The sequence below is a fragment of the Acartia tonsa genome, chromosome 15 (assembly GCF_053477335.1).
Source record: "Acartia tonsa isolate MP-2025a chromosome 15, ASM5347733v1, whole genome shotgun sequence".
Classification (NCBI taxonomy): Eukaryota; Metazoa; Arthropoda; class Copepoda; order Calanoida; family Acartiidae; genus Acartia; species Acartia tonsa.
In genome coordinates this window covers 10,514,296-10,536,001 of record NC_137274.1, presented here as the reverse complement: position 1 = coordinate 10,536,001, position 21,706 = coordinate 10,514,296, and the positions used below count along the sequence as shown (strand labels likewise).

Sequence of the window (21,706 nt, the reverse complement as noted above, 5' to 3'; positions counted from 1 at the left end):
ACAGACTGACAGACAAACCTATGAAGATATTATGGCTACAAAAATAATATCATTAAATAGGTATTCTTCCTGTACAAAGATTTATAAAATATTTTGTAATACCCAGGTAACTCTAAAAAAAGGCCCTCCTCCCTTTTACGATTAGGTTTGATAAACTGTATTATACTTACAATTATATCATACATTTTTAAAATGACTGTTGAGAACCAGCTTATATTTTATCAACTAAGTGATGAAGCAAAAAAAATCACGAAACCTATACCCAACAAGGCTACCAAGTACACAATATAACTCAAACTAACTTGACCTACAAAATTATTTTTTTTGTAAAGTTAATAATAATAAAATGAAAAACTACCAGGTATCTAAAGGGATCAGGCAATGCCCGATAAATTGATGTACATCCCAAATTATAATAGATACAAAATTACAGCCTCTGTAGATTACATTTATTCGTTGAAACATTTTAACACTCAACTTAATAAACCAACCTATCAAAATTCAGTCAATTCCCGAAAGTTATTAAGTCAACAAATAAGAAAATGTTATGACAAACTTTGGGAACTAGTGTTATTAACAGCTCATTGGTCTCTCTCTCTCCGAAAAACTACTAATTGACTGTGGGTTTAAGTGCTCGAATAAACTCTTTGAGGAAATACACCAATTATTATATTTTACCTGTATAAAAAAGTTTAGAAAACCAAAAAGAAAGTATTTTATGAAGCAACACATTTTATAACAGAATAACCTTCTAAGTTTAATTTTCTGAGATACTAAAATATTTCAAAGATTTTTTACAAATAGTTTGGAAGATTTTTTTTTCTCAAAAATATTTAATTTCTAAATATATTATAGATTATTAGATAGTCAGATCAACAAATTGAGTTTTATATGAAATACTCACACAGCAGTGTTTCTATAATCAAGATTGGTCCGTCCATCTGACCGTCAGTTAGCTCTTTTCGTTAATAAAAACAGGTCCCTTTAAAACTTGGTAATTTTTTGCTTTTTTGACAACAAATGATTGTATGTTAAAATTATCCAATTCACATGTTTTTTGGAACACTGACGCCTAACAATGTATAATGTTATCAGCGAAGAATCTCTATAATCACGTCCTAGAATGTAAATATGTCCCTAAACAGTACCATGTATTTAAGCAGTTTTGCAACAAATTTACTTACAATTTTGTCTATATTTATGCATTAATATTCTGCTTAAAATTATCCGATTAATCTGATTTTTGGAACACTGATTCCTATTACAACAAGGTATAATGTTATAAGCAAAGCATCTCTATAATCAAGTCCTAAAGTAAGTCCATAAATAGTATAATGTATTTAAGCAGTTTTGCAACAAATTTACTTACAATTTCGTCTATACTTATGCATTAATATTCTGCTTATTAAGTTCTGACATTCTAAAAGTGTTTATGTTCGTGTTTTGCATTTAAGATCTTCGCTTCTATGGATGTTGTCATCCTTGTTAAAATAAAATCTTTATATATTTTCCAGGTACATTAGAAGCATTCCATCTGAATAAACAGACGGACAGAATTGATAAAAAAGACACAAAAAAATCTTCAAACAAAATCAGTTTTCTATATCAAGTATTATAGACAGTTTGTTAGCTAACAAAACTGGTATTAATTGTATGTTTTTTTTATATTTATTTTTTTAGAAAATTGTCTGTTATACGATGCTATACATGATTTTTAAGTGTGGCAGAAAACAGGTTTTATTCCAGCAGATAATAATAGGTATCAAAGATATACTGGTAATTATATTTCTCCAACAGTAATTGAAAGTTCCATTTTAAACTCATAGTTATGTATAATCACTAGATTTAAAAGCTCTCTACTTTTAACAAAAAAAATTCATTATTTTTAGAAAGGTTTTGAGGTTTTATACTTGTTGATATATTCTTTCTATTTATTTTAGTACGAACACTTTATTTTAAGGATTTCTAATTATGCATAAATGGGCCCTGAGATATTTCACTTCATTTTAAAGATTTATACAGAATAACCAAAAAATTCAGTACAGCATGCTTTTCCAAAAAAAGTCTAGAAAAAAATCACAAAACCTTGTTCAACATAACATGAATCCTTTAACCTTCCAATAATATTCCAGTATAACAAAATATTTAACTAATTTAAAAGTTCTTGCTTCTTATGGAGCAGTATATATAATAATCAAACCTCATTTTACTTCATATTATATACTAGTAGTCGCACACCTGGCATGTATGGCTCTGTATACAAAAACTTTTTTATGGTAAGAAAGGCGCAGAAAAATAGCCTAAAACCTTCTCAAATCTTACAAATAAAAAGTGATGTATATATATATATAACCTAGTTAAAAATTAATAGAGTAGCTATGATAAAATGAATAAAAAAATACAATTGAATTCCCTTTTAGGACTAAATCAGTTTATTGAATTAAAAGCAGATTATGTTTTATTTGTATTATAACTATTAAGATAAACAGTATAGTTGAATGTATATTGACTTTATTAATGTTATATGATATTACAACCAGGCAGCACCTAGTCACAACTCTCCAGATATTATATTAGGTTGTATATTGGCTTTATTAAGGATCTGTGATTTTACAACCAGGCAGCACCTAGAGTCTAGCAGCTTACTTATTTCAAGCTGCTGCCCTCCTACTTATTTATAATTCTATAAATATTCATTAATACCATATGGACAGAGATATTATTTACCACAGTAGCATAAAACTATCTCAAGATCTATATTAAGCTTCCTAAAAATCCTTTTAGTAATCATAAAAATCCTAAAGTTCAGACAAAAAGACAGAAAAACATCCTAATTCTTAAAATATATAGTGTAAGTCAAAATATGAAGCCAAAAACAGTTTATTTTTTCAATAATTTTAAAAATCAAAAAGTTTACAAAAAAATATTTTCTCCATTGAACATATCATTACCAAGGTCATCATCATTCAATTCATTTAGCCATGATTAGCAAAAATTAGCTAAAAAGTAAAAAAGATTGAAATTATTAAAGTCTTTTTAGTGTAGAATATTTACATTATATTAATCATGTATCTAAATTTTAATGCAAATAATGATGACAACATCCATAAAAGCAAAGCTCCAAAACAGTAGGATAAACAAACATTAACACTTGTACAGAACTGAATAATCAGAATATAAATTTTTAAAAGTCACAACAAAATTGGAAGTAAATTTGTTAAAAAAAAACTGTTTAAATACAGGATAATATCTAAGGATATACATATGTTTTTAGGACTTTATTATATAGATGCTTCACTTATAACAGAGTACTTTGTTGACCTAGGAATCAGTATTCCAAAATAATATTAATTTTATCGCATAAAGATTTTGCTAAAAATTAACATGTATAAAATGGACAAACTGAATTCTGGTAACTATTATAGAGTTGATACGCTTTCTAAATCATACCTAACAACTACAGGAATCACCATGCAAATTTTGAAATCGATAGGACAATTCTAACATGCCTAAATTAACAGAAAGCTTTCTGTTACGGACAGACCAAAGGTCCAAACCTAATATTAAAAAAGCTTTGCTTTTAAAAATATATCCTAAAAGTTTAAAACATTTACATATGAGTTCTTTATTGATCCGGGGATGAGGGGGGGGGGGGTGGAAAAGCACCTTATCTGACTCATATTTAGGCATCTCCTAGTTGAGCTAGAGGACTAAAAAGTTTGTGCAGCTTATTTTGTTATATACCGGGTCACCCGCGACCATGGCTCAACATGTAGCGCATTCGCTTGTCGTTGGGAAGGTGTTAGGTTCAAATCTCGGTCCGACACCGCGTCAAAACTAAAGATGTTAAAAATGGTTCCCACTGCTACTATGTCAAATGCGCGACATAAATAGTTAGAGTGGGGGGAATGCCTTGGCCCAAAACAGGCGCAACTTGTTACCATGCACAGTTAGGACTTCTCAGACAAAGGTCGTGCATCACAGAGAGTTGGTTGTCTGTAATGTACTGTACTACAGGTATGAGGTGAAGGACCAAGAGTCTGGCCTTGATTGACAAGTTGACTGTTCAGTCCAGGTGCAACTCACCCAAACGACATCAGCATAATATACCGGGTCATTCAAGAGAAATGAGTTTTTTAAATACTAATTATGAATAGAAATAGATTATATATGCTTTTTATATTTGGAAAACCTGTTATGGGACATTTATGTTTCAAATATTTAAAAGATTATTTCCACAAATTATGCCTTAAAAATTAGTTGTGCAAAAAAGTTGAGTATATTTTGTATTTAAGGTAGGTATTTATTACCTAGGAACTTGTTCTTATAAGTATCTGTATAATTACCTTGTATCTTACACAGAGCATAGTAGTGTGGAATATCACAGAACCAGTCATAAAATTGCCAACCATGACCATGATGAGCCTAAAATTTGAAAAGCTAGCATTCAATAATGTCTTTATTGTATTTGAAACAATAATGTATTAAAAAATTATACCGTAATAGGAAAATTCATTACAATATAATTATAATGGAAATTCTAGTATGATTTTTATTCTGTAATTTATTGCGTTTTTGTGATGATGTATATAAGAGAATACATTTCTAAACCATTCTATCAATTTAGAAATCACTAAAGCCAATGATTTTTGTTTTGTTTTGAAAATGGTATAGTAATCTACTGAAATGAAAAAAAATTAAATTTTCACCAATGCTCTCATCTAACCGAATTTGTCTTGAAAAGTAGAACAAAGATGCAGATTCATTTTAAAAATAATAATCCTAGCCAGAAAAATCCTTAAATAACCATAAAAACCAAAATATTTTGCAGAAATGACCTTTGGCTTGGATCAATATCTTAAAATGAATTTTTATTCTTTCAGGTACTAAGATTATAAAAATCAATTTACCATAAGACAGTTCCGATCAGGGTTGTTCTCCGGAGACCCTGGTATCCAGTCAGTAAAACTAACTAAATTATAAAGTAAATTATTAAATTATTACATAAATATAAACACAAAGAAAGAAATCCACCTAAAATATCAACGGTGCTTTCACACAAAATATTCTGGTGGATCATATTTATTTAAAATATATTTAAATATAAGTGGGGGCCTGCAGGGATGTCCAATGTTTTTTTATTTTTTATTTTTTTTGGAGGGGGGGGGGGTTAAAAAATCTTTATAGATGGGATTTTTGCAATAATCAAAGAGGGAGTGTCAGTGCCCAACCACCACTATGAGTACCCATATCACTTTTTATATTTTGAAGAGCCAAAAAAAACAGGGTAATTTTTTACGCGTAATTCCGTAAAGTTAGATGTAAGCTTTCAGTCAAATCCACTTATTAGGTTTTTTAACTGTTTTCAAGTTTGCATTTAATTATACTATGCATTTAATCAAAATTAAGAACAGTTTGACCTAATGAGTGCATTTGACTGGATTTTGGACCCAACTTTACGGAACTACGAAAAAAAATAACCCTCTTTATTAACTTCTATTTATTTATTTGTTACTACTAATTACCAAACAGTTAATACCTGGAGATCCATCTGTCCACAACCAACTTCCTTCCTGTTGTTGATCAGTGCCACCAAGCCATACAGGAAGAGTTAATCCACTTAGTATATTATCTAAATATATTACAATGTAGTTAAATGTATGTGATACCAATTCTATTTAAAGTTTTATTTTTATTACAAGCTAAGCTTTTCTGTAATTAGGGCCAATTGGTATGTACAGACTACAGATAGATTTTTTTTGTTGAGTTAAGCATGTTAGAATTGTCTTATTGGTTTCAATTTTGGCTTGTAATTCCTGTAAGAGTTGCATTGCTACTCTGTAATCATTACTAAAAAGTCTAAGTAAGTTTTTTTTAAAAATATTTTTAAGATATGATTTTTCTTTGCAATACAATATATATACTACTAGCGGCTTTGCCCCTAGCCTTTAGGGGCTTTGCCCATAGAGGTATAATTAAATATTCTATTACCTACCCAGCCAAAAAAAATACAAATGGATTGCAAATTTTTGCAAATAAATGGTAAATTCGCAAAATTCGTAAAAAAAAGTTGGGGGGGGGGGATTTTTTTGTTTCTTGGGGGGTTGGAGGTGTCCCGTCCCCCAAGAAAAAAGCCTGAAACCACCACAGGGCCAGTAGGTATATTCCCTGAAGAGTAGAATCCCATCGGTTCAGTGGTTACTGAGAACTTAAGGGACGGATGGACAGACATTATTCTACTTTGTATCATAGATATAGTAGCATTTTGATGGTTGCTCTTTTCATTATTATTTAAAATTTTAAAAAAATGCTTTAAATTATAGCCTTTTTTATGATCTACTCATAGAAAATGAGACTAAAAAATGGGGTCCATGTGCTTTTTAAATCATGTACCTTTTTTCACAAATTGCCATTCTTCATTTGTTTCTATTTTAGCTAGGTCGCCTCCAGCTCTCTGACATTCTGCTCTGCTATCATTCCAGCTTCTCGTTTTATCTGTTAACACTTTGTATTTGTAACATGTTCCTGTACAAAGATTAATTTGTTGTATTAATTAAAGTGATCACGAAGCAAGTTTAAAAAATTTGATATATATTTGGAATTACTTAGTTAATTAGAATTATGACAAAAATTTTGCCAAATTTCATATAAAAAGTGCCTTAAAACCTCTATTTTGAAATTTGCTACAGTACCACTAAAGTTCATTTACACAATTGTGTGCTAAACAAACTTTTAGATTTGTTGCCATTTTTCTTAACACAGACTGAGTTAATAAAATTAATACTTATAAATTAAGAGATAAATTACTGCTTTTTATACTGTTGTTATAAATTTTGCTTATTGACAACTGAATAAGTTGCAAACAAGGTTTCAAAATATTGCACCAATTGACTAAAAAGATATTTCTCAGCTTATTTTAGTGAAGCTAACATGACAGGCAATGAGAACAAGTGTAGAGTAATGTATCATGGAAACACTACATAAGGGGCCCTCAAATGGTTTTAGAGAGATGTAGTATAGGTAAAGCACAATTTAATTCAGTAAAATTATTGTTATCAATGTTGTGTCCAAGTGCGTCAATAAAATGATCCTTAGAACAGGAAGAAACTGGTGGTGGATGTATCATATAATAAATAATAATATAGATATCCAATTTAAAATCTTTTGATGGTGGAATTGTAAAACAATAAAATATATATAGTCTAAATGTTTTTTAAAGTTCCTCCTTGATATTACAATTACCAAAGAAGACCATTAGAGCTCCATTAAATCCACAAGCAATCAATTGGGCTATGAGATGAAAGGGCATAAGTTAGTATTTTAGTAATAAAATAATTCATGCATACCTCTTCAGAATGCAAATAAATTGCTTCAGTATGGAATAACAAGCATGAGGTACTCTAAAATCAGAAAAAACAAATCATATAAATGAAGTGCTCTTTCAAATCTTCATGCCATCTATTGCTTTTAGAGGCAAAAATGCCATCTTGTAAGGTTCCATTTAAACATCATTTTAAGGGGAATTGGAAATCTAAATACTATTTGGTATTGGGTCAGGGTCAAGAAGAAGTCTTAGTGTACACAAAAAGGGCGGGGTGAATGAAATATTTTCCCCTCATCAAAGATTATTTATATATCTATAGATGTAATATCAATGAAGAAATTTAAAAATATTTAGACTATACATATTTTATTATTTTAGAATTCTACAATCAAAAGATTTTAATTGGATATCTATATTATTATTTATTAAACGATACACCCACCACTAGTTTCTTCCTGTTCTAAGGATCATTTTATTGAGGCACTTTGACACAACATTGATAAAAAAAATTATACTGAATTTAACTGTGCATTACTTATACTACATCTCTCTAAAACCATTTGATAGCCCCTTATGTAGTGTTTCCATAATACATTATCCTACACTAGTTCTGATTGCCTGTTATGTTAGTTGCACTAAAATAAGCTGAAAAATATCTTTTAAGTCATTTGGTCAAACATTTTTAAAACTTAATTGCAACTTTTTCAGTAATCAATAAGCAAAATTTATAACAATAGTATAAAAAGCAGAAATTTGTCTCTATTTTGTAAGTATGAATTTTATTAACTCCACATGTGTTAAGAGAAATGCCAACAAATCTAAAAGTTTGTTTAGCACACAATTGTGTCAATGAACTTTTGTGGTACTGTACTAAATTTAAAAATAGAAGTTTTCAGGCACTTTTTATATCAAATAAAGCAAAATTTTTTGTCATAATTCTAAACAACCAAGTAATTCCAAATATATATCAAATTTTATCAAATTTTTATAACTTGCTTCGTGATCACTTTAACTTGTTTATCCATTTAGCACATATTTGAAGAAATATAATACCCTTATATAAGAAATCAGTTGTTTTTATAATTTATGATCAGAAGTCACAGCGGCTTTAAGGGGAAAGTTATGCTAACTTCAAACACGCTGTACTAAATCAATCATTACTTTTAATAATTTAACTAAATTGTTTTTTTAGGTTTTTGATAATTCATACAACCCCTTAAGTTATTACTACAAAAAAATAAACCTACTAACTATCTATATTTGCATAAATATGACGGTTTTATTGACAATTTTGTTGATTTTTACCCAAAGCATCTTTTACTGGGACAATCAAATGATTGTTTTAAAATAGCCAAATACATTAAATGTTATGATCGCACAAACTTATATCTTATTGTTTATCAATCAACAATCAAAATATTTTGTATTGGATATCTATAATATATTTCTATAATCCAATGATACCTCTGTCATTTTCTTCCTGTTCTACAAATAATTTTACTGAGACAGATTAACACAACAAAAATGACAAAATTATACTGAATTTCATTGTGCATTCCTAATACTATATACCTCAAAAAAATGTTTCGTCTTTTGACAAATTTGATGACAACAGTTTAAAAAGCAGAAATTTAACTTTATTTTAGAAGTATCAATTTTAATTATTCTATCTGTGTTAAAAGAAATGCAAACATATTTAAAAGTTTGTTTAACACATAATCATATAAATAAATATAAAAATTTAGATTTATATTTAAAATTAAGCAAATTTTTGTCATAATTATAAATTACTTATTCTAAATATATAACAAATATTTAATAAATGCTTTAAGGTCACTTTAATCAAATAACATTTATTTACCAAAGAGTTGAATGAAAATATAAACAAAATTAGTTTACCTGTGTTCACATCAACATTACTGCAATACACTGAAATAATATCATAATAATAAAACCTAGGAATCTAAGGAGATAAGACAATGGCTGATAAATTAATTAATATACCCAATGATGATAACCTAAATTACCCCTTCTGTAAGTTAGTGTTTGGAGCGTTTGAACACTCAACTGAATGCATTAACCAATCAAAATTCAATAAAGTGAAAGCAGGAAACATGAAATTTCTCTAATAGTTGTATGCAGTTAATACTAAATTGTATTGTAGAAGGGTACCACAATTTTCAGAACAATCAATTTCTTTCCTTTAAAAAATCTAAACTCTTTAAGATAAAGCACTATAGCTAGTTCTTGATGTTTCGGAAAAAGAGGAAATTTTAGGCAATGGTGCTGGTTTAAAGGGAGTGTAAACGTAAAAATTTCTCATCTTATTATCAAATTTTAACATTTTCTAAGCACATTTCACTACACTGATTAACCAAAAACGTCCTATTAACAAAATATCCAGGAATAATGTCTTGATTTTGTGGTATTTGGGAGGGAAAAAGGAAAAAACAGGGAAAATCTGAACATTTTTGTTTCTTATAATGTTTGTAGGAATATTTAACTATATATAGTTGAAACAATTTACTTACTGTTAAGGATTTATTTTTTGAAATTGCCAATTAGTTTTTTAATAACGTAGTAATTAGGTAATAAAGTTCTATTTTAAATTCGTATTATTGACAAAAAATACCCACTGTCTACAAAGAGTTGAATCTCAGAGGTTTTTTAAAATAATAATATCCTCTTTTATTGTGTTGGACAATAAATAGCCCACTTAGGAGAAATAGTTTACACTTTTATTAGACAGTTTATAAAGAAATATTGCACCTTTATTATTTACAAATTTGTAATTAAAGGTGGTTGAGAAATGGGCCAACTTAAGTTACTTGGATACTAATAAAAAAAACCTGTGTCTAGCTTTGTTATTGTATTTGGTATTAAATAAAAAATATTGCTTATTTTATCAATTTTTAAGTAACTATACATTTGTTTAAAGCAAGGATTGTGTTAAAAGTCAGCTTAACCGTTAGGAATATAAATAAAGGAACTAAGAAAGAGAGGTAATGTCTGATTGAGCCAATAAATGAATCGCATCGGAGCATACATGAAATCTCATTGGTTGAATTAAACTGAAGTTTTCTAGTTTTTTCATTAGAGTTAATTAGAGCTGTTCTTTCAACTTTTACTCGAATCAAGTCCATCACATAAAGTACTGCCTTCATATTGTTGTTTCAAATCTATGTTTTATCTGTGCATTAATAATAAATATGCTTCATCTATTGCAATCGTTGTAAAATAATAAAAATCCCTTTATGAATTTAAGTTAATAAAATCATATTTTTTTCTTGAATTTCTATTAAAACAAAAAAATAATATCTCGGACTTCAAATGTACATGATTTATAATCTTTAATTCGTATCTATTATAAACATTTAAAATACATACATTCATAGTTTGTTTCATGTTTACCTTGAAATAAATTATACAAAAATAAAATAACAACAAACAGCAATACAACAGTACGTTCGTTACGTTTTCAACAGGACCTAACGTTGTACTGTGTATACACTGTACACATATGCAGGGTAAAGGAAGGGGAAAATGGGCAAATAATTCAATTTAAGAGTTTTCAAAGACAGGCCATGAAATCCACACTAATCCATAAAATTTGGAGGAAATTGTAAAGGGTTTGTTCATTAAATTTAGAAAATTATAAACTAAGAAAAAAATCATGCAAAGCGAAATCACATCTTGTTTTTGATGAAATATATTGAGGTTTTATAGTGCGATTTTTATCTTACAAGATTAATGGACCCAGCCAACTGCTGACTGGCTGGACAAAAATATGATCCAGCCTGCCCCATTTTATCCAGTTTATTTCCCTTGCCCCATGCCCCCACCTCACTTCTCCCTTTTCCTATCATGTGCTTATAAAAAGGGAGATGGGAGGAGAGGGGAGTGAAATAGAGAATGGAGGGGGGGGGGGCGTGTATTCTCAACTCTCTGTCTGCTAGATTCAAAACTAACACAACGAGTAGCGGCATTTTATGCGCTAGTACCCAAACTCAGTCAGAAACTGTTAAATTCTTGCACATTCCCTTTAAGCCAGTACCCAAAGTCTGAGACTACTAAGAATTGAATATTTGATCCATTGTCCCCTCCCTTACTCCCTGACACATATGGGTGAGAGGTAAGGGCATATTTTTTTCATTTTGTTCATATAAAGAGTCAGCTGTAAATAGTAGCATTTCTTAAGATAAAGGTTTTCTCACGTAAATTATATCGTGTTAAAAAATTTTTTCTAGTGTAGTGTAAAGCATATTACAAATCCTTTAATAAGTTAGCTATGAATTTTTGAATTCCTTAACCCATTAGTGCCGAGCGCCACTTTTATGGACCGATCGAGCTGAAAATTTCTGGGAAGCTTTGTTATGGTAAAAACGGAATTCCAATTTTTTTGTTTTGCTCTAGTGGCGTGCACAGGAAAGTTGCAATAAAACCCGGTTCGGCGCGAGTAAAGAAACCGTTCGGCATTAATAACCGTTTTTGGCGTTTTTTGGTGCTTTCCCCCGGCATTCAAGCCCGGTTTCGACCTAAATACCCGGTTATTTGGCCCAAAAAATTAAAAATGTAATTTTTGAACGCCAAAGTGAGATGAACACTTTTTAAAACTACGATACGATCCGTAATTGAAAACTACATAACCTCATGTAATTGATAGAGCTACAACTAACATACAAAACAATTTATATCACATTTAAGATTTTGGCTATAGGTACCGCCCTTTTCGGTTAAAAAAGCCCATTTCGAGGAAGTTTTAAAACTTTTGCTAATATATGTGGACGGGTATCTTTACTCACGCCGAGCAGGGCAATAAAACTTGTGGGTATTTTTACTCACGCTGAACCGGAGTTATATAGAACATAATTAAATGATAAAAAAATCATATAAAAAATAATAATTTGAATAAAACGATTTCACAAATGAATGTAGTTGCCAATAAACTTTAAATTTCATGAAAAAAATCACTAACTTTACTTCATAAACAAAAAAGTTAGGAGGGGTATTTTAAAATCACCTCGTTTTTCTTGGTTTTCAAATTTTGTTGAGCTATACCGGCAAACGGAAGTAAGTAAAACTGTCTGCTCCAGGGGGAAATGAAAACCAGGGTAGTAGAGGGGGGATTCATACTGAGAATGATGCAATCCTAAAACTGAGAACCGGTTTTTTTCGGCATTTTCTGGAACCGGGCGTTAAAAGCCGGTTCGTCACTAATGGGTTAATATAAAGTTAGCTTTCTAGAAATTATATACTCGAAAAATTTTAAAGTTTTTTGTCAGCTGTAGGAGTTCCTTTGTCAGATTTACGAAAAAGGGGTTCACACTATACTTCTTCTCTCCTAATTCTATTGGAATATAGAACTATGTCAAAAAGTTTAGTTTTAGCTATAGAAGGAAAAAAAGACAATTAACTGCACATTTATATAGTCCGGAAATTTTTTCTTCAATCTTGGATATAATAAAAATCAGCGGAAAAAGCCTTTTTTTTAAGGAAACAAGAGACAGTTTTGCCCTATCTTTGAGATTATATGAATGAGATGATGTTAAGGTTTGATAATCTGATGAGAAATTTCCTCGTTTACAGTCACTTTAAGGCAGAGATGGCCGTAGACTTCACAGCTGGCAATGTTGTATGAGAAAATAATGTGATATTTATAATTTTCAATGTCTAGGTTATGTCTCCAATTAGTTACAGTAGACATTTTAATTCTCCTCGAGACCCAGACAATCAGGACTTGCAAGATCATACCTGGTAATGTGGTTGGAACGGTAGTCACAGGTGGGCAAGTTGGCGCTGGTGGACATGTTGTTATTGGTGGACTAGTAATCACAGGTGGGCAAGTTGGCACTGGTGGGCTTGTTGTGGTAGATAGAGAGGTAGTCACAGGGGGGCAAGCTGAAATAATATGAAAGTGAAATAACATTTTTATCATTTTCTTTAAAAATTCCTGACCCTTTTAAGATCAGGGAATAAGCCAGAACGCCTCCCCCTCCAACCCCTACCTATTCTTTTTCTGTTAAGTTTTAGCTTCTTGAATCTTATTATTCTTTGTGTATGGTACTTTTAAAACTTTAAACAGCTAAAAGTTTTAAATTTTTTGTAATATTTTTTTCAAATTATCTTGTCCTTGTCATTTCTGGTTTTGTAAGCTATAGAAAGAAAGGGGGAATAGGTTTTCTAAAAGTTTGACTATAATCATAGAATTGAATACTGAATCTTAGGTTTTATGGAATATTTAGATTAATATAAGCCCTTAGCATGGGGAGTTTTAGCAATATATTTATTGTAAGCATAAGCATAATTTGTAACTTTTTCAAAAATTATACTTTCATACTTTCTTACAATATATTTAATACCTGCATCTACAATTAGTGATTTCAGTTCATTGCCCAAAACCTGAAAAAAATATTTACATTCTTTATAAATATAATCCAGAAATTTTAATTTTAATTAAAAATGGCTGTAAAGGTACAATTATTTTCTTACCTGAGATTCATTTTTTAACATTTCATGTTCATTGTAGGCAACATCAAATTTAATATCCATCTTCTCCTTAATTTCCATCTAGAAAGAATTTCATTTATAGTAAGGCATACATTTTTTCATGGAGGAAAATAATCAAATATTAATCTGCTAATTTGACTTCATGTAAATAATACCTTAGTCAAGTTTGTTTGCTCATTCAAACTTGTTAACTGTTGATGTAAAACCTGAAATTGAAAATATACACTAAAGTATACAGATGAAGAAAATGATATTGTCCCAGAAAAAAACATGTTTTTTTTTAAATCAGTAAATTTTTCCATGGAGGGTTGGGTCAAAATAATTGTATCTCCTTGAAGTGTCAAGTAAACTTTTTGAAATAATTGCCAATTGGAAAAGGTACAAAACTAAGCATCTGCTTTGATATAAATAAGATGCTTTTATGTTTTATCAATATTGATTTGTATTTATATCAAGCTAAGTTTTAGATTAAAAATTCTTTTATAAAAGGAATCAAGGCAAAAGGTTTAATAATTGTAGTTTCTTTACCTGAGAGTCATTTTTCAAATCATTGTGTGCAGAAACAATTTTTTCCTTTAAAATGAAAATATTTTAATAAAAAATGAAATTCTATGACCAATTCATCAAAATGATAATTTTTTTAGTAACTTACAGGTTAATTTTAGACAATAAAAATTTAATAATGAATGTTTTTGAGTTTTAGCAGTCATTAAAAACAGCAGCTTTTAGAACATCTGATTTAATTTATACATGTTTATGTCAAATAAATTAAAATAAACAAATACCATAGTTAAGTTTGTTTGCTCCTTATAATCCAATTGAAGAACCTGTAATAGAAAAAAATATTATTTTGAAATCAAAGAACTATCTAATTTTCAGTAATTGTTCTTGATGGATTTTTAAGGTTCAGAAAAATCAATTGATAAAAAATAATATTTGCCAAAACATTTCTTAAGAGTTTTTTTAATCCTTGGATATTGAGACAAAGCAGTATTATGAGGAGGGGAAAAAACAAAGTGCTTATAATTTCCAATATTTCTCTTCAATCCTCCTAATATCTATAAGCTCTCTAAGTTAGATTTTAAAACACTAGAGTTATTGTAAGGTGAATTTAAATCTTAGCTTACTATTCTTTTTAAAATACCTCATATTGACTCTCTACATTTGTCAGCTTTTCATTCAAACTTTTGAATCCATTCTGTAAAATTAAAATATCTTATAATCATAATTGTTAGACTTAGATTTATCTTTTGTGTGTTTAAATAAAAATACTTTTTTGGTAATTTTGTATTTATAGGTCAAAGATTGAAAACTTAACAGTGACTGTTTCTCAAAGAAAGAAAATTATGAACTAATCATACGAAAGGTTTGTTCTAGAGTTGCAGAATTATTACAAAGACAATTATTTTCAAATATCTTAAATTATCCATGGTAAATATTTCATGTGTATTTTAACATCAGATATCAATATTTATGCATGTAATGTGCACTTGAAAAACTTTTAAAAAACTACATACATTTCTGTTGAAAATATACATTTCTAAATTTTCAGTTGATAATTTTTGCCCTGAGTATTTTCACTTGGTTATCCCAAGCTGTAATACATACATACATACACATACACACATATTCATTGTTACTCAATTTATTGTGTTTTGATATCCTTTTATGTTATTATACAAAAAAGTAAAGTTTTTCTGTCTGAAGCTTAAGATCTTATAAATGGTGATATCAAGGCCCCTTACGAGACAATTAAGAGACAATGATGGGGCAATAGCATAGCCTATTTTTACAAGATTCAATATGAACCCCACCAAGGAGGAGCTTTCATATCACCCCATATGATAAGAAGTGGTTCTTGAAAGGGCTATATAATAAACAAGGATGACAACATCCATAAGTAGCGAAGCTCAAAAATTATGAATATATATCAGGAAAAATTACTATAAAGCAGAGTCATACAATAAACATTAATGTTGATAAAATAGGGAAATCAGAAAACCTTTAAAATCACGCAACCTTAATAATCATGAAAATTTAAAAATCTAGGAATCAATCTAGCACCGCAATTTATCGACAAATCTTAATGAAACTTACTAAAAAAATATAGAATATGAGCATATTCACTCCCTAATAATTTCAGCCGCAAATCCTGAATAGGAATTGAGAAAACAATAGAAAACCTAAAAAATCTAAGAATCGATCTAGCACCCCTATTAATAGAAAAATCGTAATAAAACTTAAGGAAAATATGAAGAATGTAAATTTAAGCAATCCCTGAAAATTTCAGCCCATTATCTTAAAAAGGAGTTGAGAAAATCAAGAAAACCTGAAAATGTAGGAATCGATCTGGCAACCCAAATTACAGACGGATGGACAAAACAATGTATAGATTAGATGGGCATATGTTACAAGAATCTTCACTAAAAATTTCAGCTGTCTATCTTTTATAGGGGCCGAGAAAATCACATTTCCCCCACTTTGTCTCAGATGGACAGACGGACTGACAGACAGACGGACGGACATTTCGAATTATAGAGTAGCTTCGCTACTTAAAAGAAGCGAAAGGGGGCAGTGTCTCAAAAAGAACCATACCCGAATTGACCAGTAAATATATTAAGTCAATTACCATAGTGAGATTATTATGCCCCACAAAATCCGATTGAAGAACTTAGAATGAAAAAATATTAATTTGAGTACAAATTCAAATTGTTCAAAGGTATATAAGTGCCAGGACTTGGCTTTCCTGTACATTTAAAGTATTTATCAGTTAACCAAGGCAGATTTTAGAACACAAGACATTTAGGAAAAACATGCTTACTTTTCTTATTCAAATACCTGATTTTGACTCTCTACATTTGTCAGCTTTTCATTCATATTATTGAATCCATTCTAAAAAGAAAATATCTCATGATTGTCAAAAAGAATTTTATTCAAAAAAAAAGATCCTTTTAGTTAATTTTATGTTTTAAGACAAAAGTATGTCAACTTTGCAGTAACTGTTTCTTTAAGTAAGAAAATTATAAAAAAAAATATCAAAATGTTTTTTACGATTTTTTCTGTTTAGTTGTTTTTTAATCAAGCTTCTTTTAATTTTTATTTAACTCTATCATTCTTACAAACACTCTTTTGCTTAATTCTTGTTGCTCTCTATTATGCATGCCATTATTTTTTTTATTTTTATCATTTCAAAAAGCTTTGGCCCTCTATCTTATTAAAATTTACCTCATTTTGTTCTTTCAAAACTTCGATTGCTTTACTCATATTTCTCATTTCATCAAGAACATTCTCTAAACAAAATAATTAAATTACCACTCTGTTTTTCTGTCTTATTTCTTTTGTACTGCTCAAGAGACATAAATTTTCTACTTCAAATGCTAAACTGAAGTTTAAGTTTATCTGTCTTGAAACACAAAATTTTCCTTTTTTTACCTAGTCCAGAAATAGTTGTAGGTGGACTATCGGTACAACTTGTAATTCCGAAACTGAATTGTTTGTCATCATTTACTAGAAAAAATAATTATAAAAAGAAATATGAAAACAACTAAAGAATGTGAATTATTTTTCAAATCCTTTTAAACTTTTATTTAATTTTTACTTACCTTTGAGCTTGACAATGCTGCATTCATCAGATTTTCTATTGTATTTCCAAACTAAGCAACCCTGCCTGGACTTGCAAGCTTGAGCACAATCTTTTCGAGAACCAAAGGTTCCCAGGTCACGATTCACAATGATAGGAACTCCAGATGAAACCTCGCATTTTGATCCTTAAATATACATAACAATTATGATTTTTCTAGAACATTGTTAGGGTAAACTTCATTATAATTTCTTTACATTTCAAAATAAGATCCATCCATTTGTCTGTTAGTATGTAAAGATAGCTCTTATTGTTGTAAAGACATTTAAGAATTGTTCTATCGATTCTAAACATGGCATAATGGTTCCTGTAACAAATTTGTTTGACTTAGAAAGCATTTTTTATCAAGTCATAAAAACAGTAGCATTCAGTATCACGTATTTTAGTAATTATAATCAAGTCCTTTTTTTAAAGCCAAGCTTTTCTATAATAAGGGCCGGTTCGTACCTCCGTCTGTAATGGTTAACTTTTTTCGTTAATTTAAGTATGTTAGAATTGTACTATCGATCTCAATATTTGCATAGTGATTCTTGTAGTAGTTAGGTACAATTGTGAAATCGTAGCAACTCTATTATCATTACCAGAATGTCTGTATGTCCGTTTCAAACATGTTGAAGTTTTACTTTTTAAAAACTAATTTTTATATCATATAATTATCCGATTGATCTGATTTTTGAAATACTGATTCCTAGGACAACAAAGTACAATGTCACAAGCAAAGCATCTTTTTATTCAAGTCCTAAAAATATAAGTTTGCACTTAAACATTATCCTGTATTTGAGCAGTTTTTCAACAAATTTACTTAAATTTTTTCTCTGATTTTTATAAATTTTTATTCTAGTTATTTAGTTCTGACATTCTACAAGTGTTAATGTTCGTTTGTCCTACTGTTTCAGAGCTAAGCTTATATGGATGTCGTCATCCTTATTTTTATACTTTATATTCTGTTTATTAAATTGAGACACATGTTTGTTCTGCCATCTGATTTGGGAGCTTCAATTTAAAGGCTTGTCGTCTTTATTTATTTTGAAGTAATTTGACAAAAATGGTTGCGCCCACATAAAGTACCCTGTTAAACACTGATTCTCACTTCTCTTAATTTAAAGTAAATTGAAAATAGAAGGATATTTTTTCATGTGTTAGTTTATTACTCGAGGTCAGGGTAGGTTAGATTACATTATGTGCAGTTAATGTTAGCCCTGCAGGGTTAAGGCATTAGAAAAAAAAATCGCCAAATTAACAAACTAGCAACTTTTTTTAAATTGAAAACTTCTACCATAATATAACATTTTACTTTCAAAAACATATCAACAAAAATAATATCAATTTTTTTATGAACAACAAAGCAAATTTAAAAAGTAAAACTAAAAAGTCTATCACAAAAAGACTTGAATCAAATTTACCTTGTTCATTTGTTTCACTCAGGGTAACACCAAAGGAAATGATAGTGAAGATTAACACTAGATTCATCCTTAATCTAAATATAAATCTTATTTCATCCATTTTTATCTTAAAACTTTAAAAAGGCATAGGTAATTTGTTCAAAGATATGAAATATTTTTTTTCTGATGTAAAACTACCAATGAAGAAAATAATATATTAATGATTAATTTCTTTTAAAAATGGTAATGAGCAATAGATTTATTACATTGTTTAGAGAAATTGTCTCAGGTAAAAATACTTCCAACCCTTCAACAGATTGATTATATACAAATAACAGGATGTCTCTCTATCTGTAACAAAGGATATTCCTAACTCTTAAAGATTTATAACTTTTTTGAGGAAGGGTACCTTTATATTTCAAAAAATAATTGCCCACAAAAAATAATACCTTTCAAGAATTTTTTAACCTTAAAAAAAATTAAGTTTAACAAGAATGACAACAACCATAAAGTAGCAAAGCACAAAAAATTCGTAGATGGGTATACATACGAGTTGATTTAAAAAGTATTTGTTAAAATCAAGAATATATTTATTGTAAAAAGTTAACATGAAACCTATTTATTTTGTATGATGAATGACAGACCGACGGTCAAAGTAATTTACATACTGGACGCTTAGAACAATGGGAAAAATTATTTTGATACTGTTATCCCTAAAGAGTTTGAAATCAGACCAAAAATATCAAAGATATGGGAAAAAAATGTAAAAAATAGCCAAACCTGCTAAAAAGGAGTTTGACCTCTATGGAGTTTTATATTTGATAAGGCTCCTTAATAATGGAAATGTTGACAAAAAGTTTCAGCTGTGTATCTTGAATAAAAGCCAAAAATATCACGTTTCCCCTTTTGGTGTCAGCCAGAAAGACAGACAGACGAACGGATAGACGGACAGATGGAAAGATAGACAGACGGACAGACAGACAGGCAGCCATACAGATGGACGTTTGTACAAATGGACGGAATGACAGATGGACATATGGACGGATAAATGGTAAGATGTACGGACATATGGATGGATAAACAGATAGCTGGACAGAAAGACGGATGGATGGACGTATGAACGGACGGATGGACGGACGAACAGACGGAAGGACGGACGGACGGACGGACAAACGGACGGACGGACGGACGGACAAACGGACGGACGGACGGACGGATGGGCGGACGGACAGACAGACAGACGAACAGATGGACAGACAGATAGACGAACGGACATTTGGAATCATAGAATTGCTTTACTACTAAAAAGGAGCCCTAAGAAGCTAATAGAATAAAAAAGTGTTTACCTCTGTTCAGAAATAACCAACAGAAACTAATAATTTTCATAATTTCCCCTCTAGTTTTATTACTATAAACAAGTGTTTAAAATTACGTTATTAACACACAAATCATGTTTAATAACACTTTGAATCCCTCAGTATACATTTATTTAACTTTTGTATTAAAATTATATTTTCATCAGAATTTGAAGATTCTCTTTCATTTATTTTATATCATTTTATCTGGTTCCCTACAATTATAGACTATAACTCAAACAAATTTAAAGATTTATCTTATTTCAATCCTGTTTAGGCATGTTTAGCGATTAGGTTGATTAGATAATTCAAAATATCCGTCTCTCTGTCTGTGTAAGACACTTTTTAAAAAAAATTAGGATGGTGGACCAGTGGTATAAAAATTAAATTTTAATGCCCACCTGCTGCCCCAGTCCTTGGCTGGTGGCACTCTCGTGCCCCACTGCTGCTTCCTGTCCAGTGGCTGTGCTTGGTTCTGGCTGTTGCTGCAGTCCTGTGACGCTCTGGCCATCCTCTGGTCCTTCTTCTGGCTTGGCCAGTGGTGGCTCTTGCTTTTGTAGTTGGCAGGCAGTTTGGAGTTCTGGCCCATAGTTTGCGATTGTTGGTGCTCGCTTGTTTGTGCTAATATTCCTATGGTTTGTCGGGTTTATCACCCCAACCCCCTGGGTTCCATTCCCTTGGGACAGTTGGTGGACAACCAGTTGTTTGGCGGAGCAGACTCAGGGTGAGCTGCTGCAGCGCTGCTGACACCACTGCAAGGTAATGCTCCTAGATGGGCAGACAGAATTTTAATTGATTATAATCATAGAGGGATCATATGCAAGTTAGTCGCGGATAAAGTGACTTAAGATCCAGCCAATAGTTAGTTTGTTCCAGCATGTCTTGCTCGGCAATACTAACAGTGATGGAAGTTGCTGGATGATGCCACTGTGGCCACAGCTCGTCCTAGGCTTAGTCTCTGTCCACCTTAAGCTCGGCCTCTTCATCCCTCTCGGGATTAACACTCCTGCTATCGTTTCCTGCTATCCTTCTAGTCATTCTCCTTTCCCTGGCAGCATAGCTGTCCAGGGCTTTATCAGCCACATCCTCCACTCCAATCATGTCCTGCGCGGGCGCTTGGATAGCAACTGGCCTATGCGGTTTAACTGTTTTGAAATCCTTCCATGGTAACAGGCTCCTGAATGTCTATCATATAGCTCAGTTGGCCACTAGGCATGGGGTAGTGTGACACCTTGGGGGCCCCAGCAGTGAACCTTGGTGTTAGATTTTTCCATGGTCCACGGCCGCAGTTAGGATCCGGTCCTCCTGCTCCCCTAAGCTGCCAATTTGGTTGGGCTGCTGCCCTCCCACAGCTGGCTTAGTGCCTCTGAGCTGGCATTTTTCGGTCTGTTCCCACGAAGCCCTGCAGTTGGCTGCCGTACTGCTGTAAACATGACAGGGCTCACATAAAAAGCATAACTACTTTAAAATTACAGGTTGGACTTGTGCCTTACTATAC

At 30.7% G+C, this 21,706-nt stretch overlaps 1 protein-coding gene across 1 annotated transcript; it reads right to left on the bottom strand.

The window, feature by feature from the left end:
* Positions 1 to 2,864: 2,864 nt before the first annotated feature.
* Positions 2,865 to 20,210, bottom strand: LOC145307268 (uncharacterized). Its single transcript, XM_080149636.1, has 19 exons — positions 20,200 to 20,210; positions 18,875 to 18,948; positions 17,434 to 17,598; positions 17,264 to 17,338; positions 17,057 to 17,121; positions 16,670 to 16,723; positions 14,976 to 15,029; positions 14,617 to 14,658; positions 14,360 to 14,404; positions 13,987 to 14,037; positions 13,814 to 13,891; positions 13,684 to 13,723; positions 13,076 to 13,222; positions 9,224 to 9,253; positions 6,394 to 6,525; positions 5,540 to 5,632; positions 4,911 to 4,972; positions 4,347 to 4,425; positions 2,865 to 2,999 (listed from the first exon to the last, which is right to left on the bottom strand). The coding sequence occupies exons 2-19, from the start codon at positions 18,939 to 18,941 to the stop codon at positions 2,986 to 2,988; spliced, it is 1,293 nt and encodes a 430-aa protein (XP_080005762.1). The 5' UTR covers positions 18,942 to 18,948; positions 20,200 to 20,210; the 3' UTR covers positions 2,865 to 2,985.
* Between the last annotated feature and the right edge of the window lie 1,496 nt (positions 20,211 to 21,706).

Coding starts and splice junctions, on each gene's coding strand:
- LOC145307268 (XM_080149636.1), bottom strand. CDS start 18,941: ATGAATCTAGTGTTAATCTTCACTATCATTTCCTTTGGTGTTACCCTG. Junction 16,724..17,056: donor TTTTGAAAGAACAAAATGAG/GTAAATTTTAAT, acceptor TTTTCTTTTTAG/AATGGATTCAATAATATGAA. Junction 4,426..4,910: donor CTGATCGGAACTGTCTTATG/GTAAATTGATTT, acceptor TTCAAATTTTAG/GCTCATCATGGTCATGGTTG.